This window comes from Galeopterus variegatus, unplaced genomic scaffold, assembly GCF_000696425.1.
Source record: "Galeopterus variegatus unplaced genomic scaffold, G_variegatus-3.0.2 Scaffold1279, whole genome shotgun sequence".
NCBI classification, from domain to species: domain Eukaryota; kingdom Metazoa; phylum Chordata; class Mammalia; order Dermoptera; family Cynocephalidae; genus Galeopterus; species Galeopterus variegatus.
Genome location: NW_007727390.1, coordinates 101,667 through 111,079, shown reverse-complemented (window position 1 = coordinate 111,079; position 9,413 = coordinate 101,667). Strand labels below are relative to the sequence as shown.

General features: G+C 37.3%; 1 protein-coding gene across 1 annotated transcript in view; it reads right to left on the bottom strand.

The window, feature by feature from the left end:
* CCDC138 (coiled-coil domain containing 138) overlaps window positions 1–9,413 on the bottom strand; it is a 114,624-nt gene that overhangs the window by 94,258 nt on the left and 10,953 nt on the right. Inside the window, exon 5 of the mRNA XM_008576051.1 lies at window positions 9,036–9,217. Coding sequence (XP_008574273.1) covers window positions 9,036–9,217 — 182 coding nt within the window. The remainder of the gene's footprint in view (window positions 1–9,035; window positions 9,218–9,413) is intronic.

The following is a 9,413-nucleotide window of genomic DNA, read 5'->3' as shown; positions in this document are numbered from 1 at the left end:
AAACAAGCTGGAAAAAGCCAGAGTGGCACCCTTCTGGAAAATCTGCCTGGAGTCTACAGGGGAAAGGAGGGCTTTGGAGAGCAGCATACCAGTCCACAGACCATAAAGACCACTGACAGGATTCCCCCAGGCCCGCATATGAGCGGGCAGCCACAACTGACAGGACGGGAGAGCTGCCCAGAGGCCTGTGAGTTATCGTGAGGAACGGGTACACAGCCTGCCCCACAGGAAGCAGTTAGAGTGCAGGAGAAAGGGTAGCCTGCTGGGGGAACACTGGGTGCAGCGTGGACAGCTGGTCTCAGAGGAAATTGGACAGGGTAATAGAACTGCAGGGTGTTAGGTTTGGCAAGACGGAGAAAAGAGAGACCTGAGCCAGGAGCCATTTCAGCCAAAAGGTTTATTTCTACTAACTTGGAGGGGAGACTGAGCCAGATCAGTTCCCCCAAAGTAAGGAAAGCAGGGGGTTTATAAGACTTTTAGGGAGGATTCAAAGTAAAGGGCAATTTTGAAATCAGTGGTATGCAAAGTGACACAGTCTTTGTGGTCTGATAACATCTGATAGGTTAAGTCATAGGCTCCTGATTAGCCACTATCTCAATACACAGCATTCCAGCCCCAAACCTGCTAGACCCAACCCACAAGATGTTCCCTTGATGATAACAGCAATATTTACCCCTTTCCAGGAGAAGAATCTCAGTTCCCAGAGAAGAAAAGCGGAGGGGGAGAAGGAGGAAAGTTGCTTAACCTGGCTGTGCTGATGTTAAGCTAGCCAAGAGGCCTAATACAGGGCACTCAATCTGCAGGAGAGACCCTGTCTGGGGCTGGAATTTGCACACAGCCTAGATCAGAAAGTGATTAATGATCTGAAAAAAAAAACATTCCCCAGAGAATCAGCAGCAAACAGCAGTCTCCTCAAATGCTTAGGCATCAACATAGATCAAGGAAGAACTGAGAAATATGTTGCCAACAAAGGAAACAGTCAAAGCACCAGCAATGGATGCAGAACAATAGCAGATCTATGAAATACCTAACAAACAATTCAGAATAACCCTCTTAAGCATGTTCAGGGAGTCACAAGAAAATACAAGTAGAAGATTAAATGATATCTGTAAAGTAATTCAGGAGCAGAACAAGAAAACTGACAAAGGAATAGAATCAATAAAAAGAAATCAAATAGAAATTCTAGAAATAAAAAATACATTATCTGAATTGAAAAACTCAATAGAAAGCTCCAACAGCAGACTTAAACAGAAGAAAGTGAGCTCTTCTTTCACAGTGAGCTCAAAGATAAAACACATACAATTATCTAACTGGAGGAACAAGAAAGAAAAAATGAAACAAATACAGCGAATATGGGACTATCTCAAGCAAAATAACCTCTGCATAATTAGAATACCCGAAGGAGAGGAAAAAGAAAGAGACCTAGAAAGCATATTCAAGAAACTAATGGCTGAAAGTTCCCTGAGATGAGAAGCATCCAGGTACAGGAAGCTCAAAGCTCGCCAAATTCAATCCAAAGAGGGACACCCCAAAGCACATCATAATCAAATATCAAAAATCAAAGACAAAAGATACTGAAAAAGGCAAGGGAAAAGAAACACATTCAACAAAGTCCCAATATGTCTCTTAGCATATTTCTCAGCAGAAACCCTACAGGCCAGAGGACAATGGGATGATATATTCAGAGTGCTGAAGGAAAAAGTCAGCTAAGAATTATGTACCCAGCAAAACTAATCTTCAAATATGAAAGAAAAATAAAGTCTTCCCCAGACAAACAAAAGCTAACTGAATTCATAAACACTAAACCTGCCTTACAAGAAATGCTAAAGGGAGTTCTTCAATCTGAAAGAAGACGACACTAAGGAGCAGCAAAAAAAAATTTGAAGGTACATAATTCATACGTAAAGCATATAGATGGCTTTGTTTTTTTTTTCTTTTTTCTTAGATATCAAAACTTAGTTGTTATTAGTCTAAGATAATCTGTGATAACTATAACATATTTTTTGCAAGCCTCATGGTAACCGTAACACAAAAACTTAGAAGAAAGATACTAAAAATAAATAGCAAGAATGCAAAATGTAAAGCTAGATAAAACCACTTAACCACAAAGGAAGACAGTAAGGCCAGAAAAGAGAGAAAGGGATCCACAAAACAACCAGAAAAAAACAGCAAAATGGCAGTAACAAGTCTCTATATATCAATAATAACTCAAAATGTAAGTGGATTAAATGCTACAATTAAAAGACACAGAGTAGCTGTATGGATTATAAAACAAGAACCAACAAGAAACCAGTAACAAGTGAAGGGATAGAAAAAGATATTTCATGCAAATGGAAAACCAAAAAAGAACAGGGGTAGCTTACATCATCATCTCAAAATATCATATCATCTTATATCATATAAATAGACAAAGAATATTTCATGCAAATGAAAACCAAAAAAGAGCAGGAGTAGTTCTTATATCAGATAAAATAGACCTCAAGCCAAGGAAAGTGAAAAAAAGATAAGGAGGGTCATTATATATAATGACAAAGGGATCAATTCAAAAAGAAGATATAACTATTCTAAATATACATGTACCCAACTCTGGAGCACCCAGTTATATAAAGCAATTGCTATTGGACCTAATGGGAGAGACTGACTCCAACACAATAATAGTTGGGAACTTTAATACCCCACTATCAGCAAAGGATAGATCATCCAGATAGAAAATTAACAAGGAAGGGCTGAGCCCGTGGCGCACTCGGGAGAGTGTGGTGCTGGGAGCACAGCAGCGCTCCCACCGTGGGTTCGGATCCTATATAGGGATGACCGGTGCGCTCACAGCGCTCACTGGCTGAGCGCGGGTGGCTGGTCTCAAAAAAAGAAAAAAGAAAATTAACAAGGAAACATTAGAATTAATCTCTACTAAAGGCTGACATGACCTAATAGATATACACAAAAGATTTCATCCAACAGCTACAGAATACACATTCTTCTCAACAGCACATGGAACATTCTCTAGAATAGACAATATGTAAGGTCACAAAACAAGTCTCAACAAATTTTTAAAAATCCAAACCATATCAACTGCCTTGTCTGATCACAATGGAGTAAAATTAGAAATCAACAACAAATGGGACACTAGAAACCATACCAATACATGGAAATTAAACACTATGCTCTAAACAATGAATGGGTCAAAGAAGAAATCAAGAAGGAAATTAAAACATTCCTGGAGATGAATGAAAACGAAAACACAACAAACCAGAACCTATGGGATACAATGAAAGCAGTTAGTTCAAAGAGGAAAGTTTACAGCAAGAAATGCCTACATTGAAAAAAAAGAAAGACTCCAAACAAACAAACTGATGTGGAAATGCAAGAAACTAAAAAAAGAACAAACAGAACTCAAAATCAGGAGGGGAGAAATAGCAAAGATCAGAGCAGAAAAAAAGAATTAGAGATTAACAAAAGATCGATAAAACAAACGTTGGTTTCTCAAAAAGATAACCAAAATCCATAAACCTTTAGCTGAACTAATAAAGAAAAAAGAAGACTCAAATCAATAAAATCAAAAATGAAAAAGGGGACATTACAATTGATACTACAGAAATACAAAGGATCATAATAGACTACTACAAACAACTATATGCAAATAAACTGGAAAACCTAGAAGAAATGAATAAATTCCTGGACACATACAACTTACCAAGGTTGAATCATGAAGAACTAGAAAACCTAAACAGACCAATAATGAGCAATGAGATTGAAGCAGTAGTAAAAAGTCTCCTAACAAAGAAAACCCCAGGACCAAATGGCTTCACTGCCAAATTCTACCAAACATTCGAAGAACTAATACCAAATCTTCTCAAATTCTTCCAAAAATGGAAGGGGAGGGAATACTTCCAAACTCACTCTAGAAGGCCAGCATTACACTTATACCAAAACTGGAAAAAGATACAACAAACAAAAGAAAAATATAGAACAATATCCCTAATGAACACAAAAGTGCAGTTACTCAACAAAATACTAGCAGACAGAATCCAGCAACATATTAAAAAGATCATACACCATGATCAAGTGGGATTTATCCCAGGGATGCCAGAATGCTTCAAGATACACAAATCTATAAATGTGATACATCATATTAACAGAATGAAGGAAAAAAAACATATGATTATCTCAATAATGTACCTCAACACAATAAAGGTCCTATATGATAAACCCACAGCTAATATCATATGAATGGACAAAAATTGGAGGCTTTTCCTCTAAGAACTGGAACAAGACAAGGATGCTCATGTTTCACACTCTTATTCAATCTAGTACTAGAAGTTCTAGCCAGTGCAATAAGGCAAGAACTTTTTGCATGCAAAAGGGGCATGCAAACCAGAAAGGAGGAAGTCAAACAATCCCTACTTGCAGATGACATGAGACTATAGACATAGAAAATTCTAAAGACTCCACCCAAAAATTGCTGGAATAAATGAATTCAGTAAAGTGGCAGGATTCAAAATCAACACACAAAAATCAACAGCCTTCCTGTATGCTAACAATGAAACAGCCAAAGAAGAAATCAAAAAAGAAATCCCATTCACAAGAGCTACAAAAAAAATGAAATACCTAGAAGTAAATTTAACAAAGGAGGTGAAAGATCTCTGAAAAGAAAACTATAAAACATTGAATAAAATTGAAGAGGACACAAATCATCATCAAAATGTCCATATTACCCAAAGCAATCTACACATTCAATGCAATCCCTATCAAAATGCCAACAATAGTCTTCAAAGAAATAGAAAAAAAAAAAATCTTAAAATTTGTAAAAGATTCTGTAAAGTGAAAAAAATCTTGAACAAAAAGAACAAAGCTGGAGGCATCACTTCCTGATTTCAAAATACACTATAAAGTTATAGTAACCTGAACAGCATGGTACTAGCATAAAAACAGACTAATTGACCAACTGGGTAGAATAGAGAGCCCCAAAATAAACCCACACACTTACAGACAACTGATTTTGACAAAGGTGCTAAAAATATAGAGCCTTTTTGACAAATGGTTCTGGAAAAACTGGATATCCACATGTAGAAGATTGAAACTAGATCCCTATCTCAGACTATACACAAAAATCATCTCAAAATGGATCAAAGACCTAAACTTAAGACCCGAAACTATGAAACTACTAGCAGAAAACACAGGGGAAATGCTACATGAAATGGGAATGCACAGTGCTTTTTTGAGCGAGCCTACAAAGGCATAGGCAACTAAAGCAAAAGTATATAAATAGGACTACATCAAACTAAAATGCTTTTGCACAGCAAGGGATACTACCAACAAAGTAAACAGACAACCTACAGAATGGGAGAAAGTGTTTGCCAACTACACATCAGACAAGGGGCAAATAATATCCAGGATATATAAAGAACTTAAATGACTCAACACCAAAACACCAAATAACCCAATTAAAAAATGGGCAAGGAACCTGAACAGACATTTTTCAAAATAAGACATACAAATGGCCAAGAGGCACATAAAAAAATTCTCAACATCGGTAATCATCAGGGAAATACAAATTAAAACCACAATAAGATATCATATCATGGGAGCTAAGAGAGAAAGGAAGGAAGGAAAGAAAGACCACAGTAGTGCTGTGGTCTTATAGAGGGGGGAAGAGGGACAGGGGGAGGGAGATTGGGGGATAATTGGGTGGGAACAGGGGTACAAAAGTAATTTCTGGTAATGGGTATGCTCCCAGTATGAATCTGGTCCTCACATCATGGGCAGGAGGGGTGACAATTAGCTTTGTATCTCATGAATATTCTTAAATTAATAAAAAAAAAAAAAAAGATATCATCTCACCACAATTAGAATGGCTATTATCAACAAGTCAAAAAAATAACAAATGGTGGCGAGGATGTAAAGAAAAAAGAACTCTCCTACATTGTTGGTGGAAGGGTAAACTGGTACAGCCACTGTGGAAAACAGTATGGAGCTTCCTCAGAGAACTAAAAATGGATCTACTCTATGACCTAGCTATCTCACTACTGGGCATATACCCAAAGGAAATGAAATCAATATATCAAAAAGACACCTGCACTCTTATGTTCATCGCAGCACTATATGCAATAATCAAGAGATGGAATCACCCTAAATGTCCATCAATGGACAAATGGTTTAAAAAAACTGTGGTTTATACACACAATGGACTACTACTCGGCTATTAAAAATATGATATCCTGGGCCGACCCCGTGGCGCACTCAGGAGAGTGTGGCGCTGGGAGCACAGCAGCACTCCCACCGCGGGTTCAGATCCTATAGAGGGGTGGCCGGTGCGCTCACTGGCTGAGCGCAGTGCAGCCGGTCACAAAAAAGACAAAAAAAAAAAAAAAAATTGATATCCTATCATTTGCAGCAAAATGGATCGAACTGGAAACCATCATGTTTGAGAAAAGTCAGTCAGGCAAAAAAAACCAAATACTACATGCTATTGATGTGGAATCTAAAAAAAAAAAAAGTGGTTCTCATAAAAGTAGAGAGTAGAAGAACAGTTACCAGAGGCCAGAGAGGGGAGAGGGTTGTGGGGAGGAGCAGTGGTGGACTGATGGGTACACAACTGTGCTGTCTACCCTAAGTGAACCAGTGTGCAGTATATGCATGTATTGAAACAACACACTGTACCCCACACATATGTACAATTAAATGTTAAAATTTAAAAAAAAAGAGAAAATATCATCCTAAGTGGAAGAAGCCAGTCATAAACAACCACGTATTTTATGATTCTATTTACATGAAAGGCCCAGAATAAACAAATCTATAGAGACAGAAAATAGATTAGTGGTTGCCTAGGGCTGAGGAGATTTGGGGGGAAATGAAGACTGACTTCTAATGAGTAGGGGGTTTCTTTTCAGATGATAAAAAATATTCTGAAATTGGTTGTGGTGACTGTAGCACAACTTTGTGAATATATTAAAAATAATTATATGCTAAAAAAAAAATGAGTTATGAATTTAAAAGAAAAGAATTAATTCTTTCCTCCTCTAGTTTTGTTCCCTAAGCAAAAGGCTATACCATTTATCCAATTGCCAAAAATAAACCTGCATTTTGCCCTTGACCAAACCCTACTGTACATCTCCCAAATCCTACCTCTTAAATATCTCTAGAATCCATACACTTCTGTCCCTGAGGCCTCCATTCTAATCCAGGACACCAACAAACTACCACCATCTCTTCAAACTTTAAGCTCTCTCTAGATCTCAACTACTGGTGACAGCTTTAAACAAAAAACTATATTTAGAAGACTCTCAAATTAACTATTCGTCTGAGTTCTTCAGGCTGATACATTTAACTTCCAAACCCAATCCATTCCAAACTAACATCTTCATCTTTCTCACGAAATCCATTCTTATTCCAAGGTGCACAAACCAAGAATGTGAAAATCAACCTTTATACTTTACTCTCTCTATACCAAATCCAATTCATTACAAAGTCCAGCCAACTGTATCTCCATGATAAATCTCTAATCTTTTCACTTCTATTCCCCTGCCATCACCCTGTCCAAGTTGCTACTATCTCTCACCTGGGCTACTAAGAGTAGAATCCTATCTGCACTCCCAAATCCCACACCTATCCCCCTCTATTCCATTTATTTAAACACACATTAGATTATGCAACTGTCCTGCTTTAAAAAACCTCAGCTACCTACATTTTCCTTGAATGAATATGTTAATTTATCATGCCTTAGGAGGATTTCATATTAGAATGTTTCAGTCTAGAATATACTCCTTCCACTGGGCTAACCCTATTCATCCTTCAGGATTTAACTTAAAAGATGCATTCTGAGAAAAACCTCACCTGACCTCTCAATCTCCCCCATCAGGTATTCATTTCTTTGTTTAAATATATTTCTTTGTTTAAATTTATAAAATTATAATTATATAGGTAGTTAAGATTTGCCTTTAATAAGCTACGTGTAGCAAGGACCATGCATATTTTATTCACCTCTATATCAGCACTGAGCACAAAAATGCATATTAACAGATGCTCAAATATTTGTTGAATGAGTAAAATCACACGGTGTAACAAAATGTATTTGCTTAATGATAACTCTAATACAGTAGAAGACTACAAAGTAAACTTTAAAGTCAGATTAAACTAAAGATCAATTAAACCAGATTAACCCACTGTACTTCATTTTTTACATATTTACATTTTTACTGTTTGCTGTAGATGACAGCTATATCCTCGCAATCTTGCTTTTTCTTTTTTATCCATAAAATGTTATTAAAGGAATCTTCCTAAAACACCATTTTCACTGTCACTCCTTTGCTTAAAAACCCACAAAACAGCCAGCATGAGTCTTCGCTATTTTCTTTCCCCAGACAAGCTGGTAAATTCATAATCCAATGATCACTCCTATCCAAACACCTCTCACTGCCAGTTCCTTGCACCTGGAATGTCCTTCCCATCTAAAGTCTACCACTCAGTCAAGGACCAGGCTAAGTCTCTCCCTAAACTTCTGCCTAGTGATTTTAGGCTGAAATAATCTTTTCTTGAAATTCTACAGTAATTATAATCTGAATTATTTTGACAAAATGAGATACTGGTTTTTAAAAAATGTTAATTTCGGGCTGGCCTGGTGGCGCACTGGAGAGTGCGCCGCTTGGGAGCACGGCAGTGCTCCCGCTGAGGGTTCGGATCCCATGTGGAGACCGGTTCCCGCTCACTGGCTGAGCGCGGTGCGGGCGCAACACCGAGGGTTGCGATCCCGTTGCCAGTCCCCGGTACGGGTGCGACACCGAGGGTTGCGATCCCGTTACCGGTCAGTAAAAAAGACAAAAAGGAAAAAAAAAAAAATCAACACTGTTCATATTTTCCTCTCAGATACTACGTTTTTTCCCTTCAATAGTTTCTACAAATTGAGTTTGTTCCCTTCTGACCTTGCTTTGACTCACTTACCTAAAATAATTAAAATGAAATCCCTTGTATTCAAATTTTGTAAATGCTTGGTTCTTAGAACAAAAATATTTCTGAATTCTCAATTTGGTATTTATTCTTACCTGCAGTTTCAGATGTATTTGAAATAATTCATCATATATCTGACTGATTTGATGTGGAAGTAAACCCTGCTTACTCGATGCTTTAGATTTTGAATAGCTGGCACGTTTCAAAGGAGAGTCACTTGCAACACTACAAAATTCAGTCTGAGGTCCCGATGAGGCCACATTAAGTGGCAAGACAACTGCAAAAAAAAAAAAAAAAATTAAACTTTATTAACAGTTTTAAATGTTCTCAGATACTAATCTTCAGAAAGGGTTGCTTTAAGTATGAATCACAGTATTATTAAAAAGTCTTGAGACAGAATGATATAGCAAATATGGTAAAATGGTAACATTTAGAAAATTTGGATAGAGAGTAGACAGGAATTCTTTGCACTC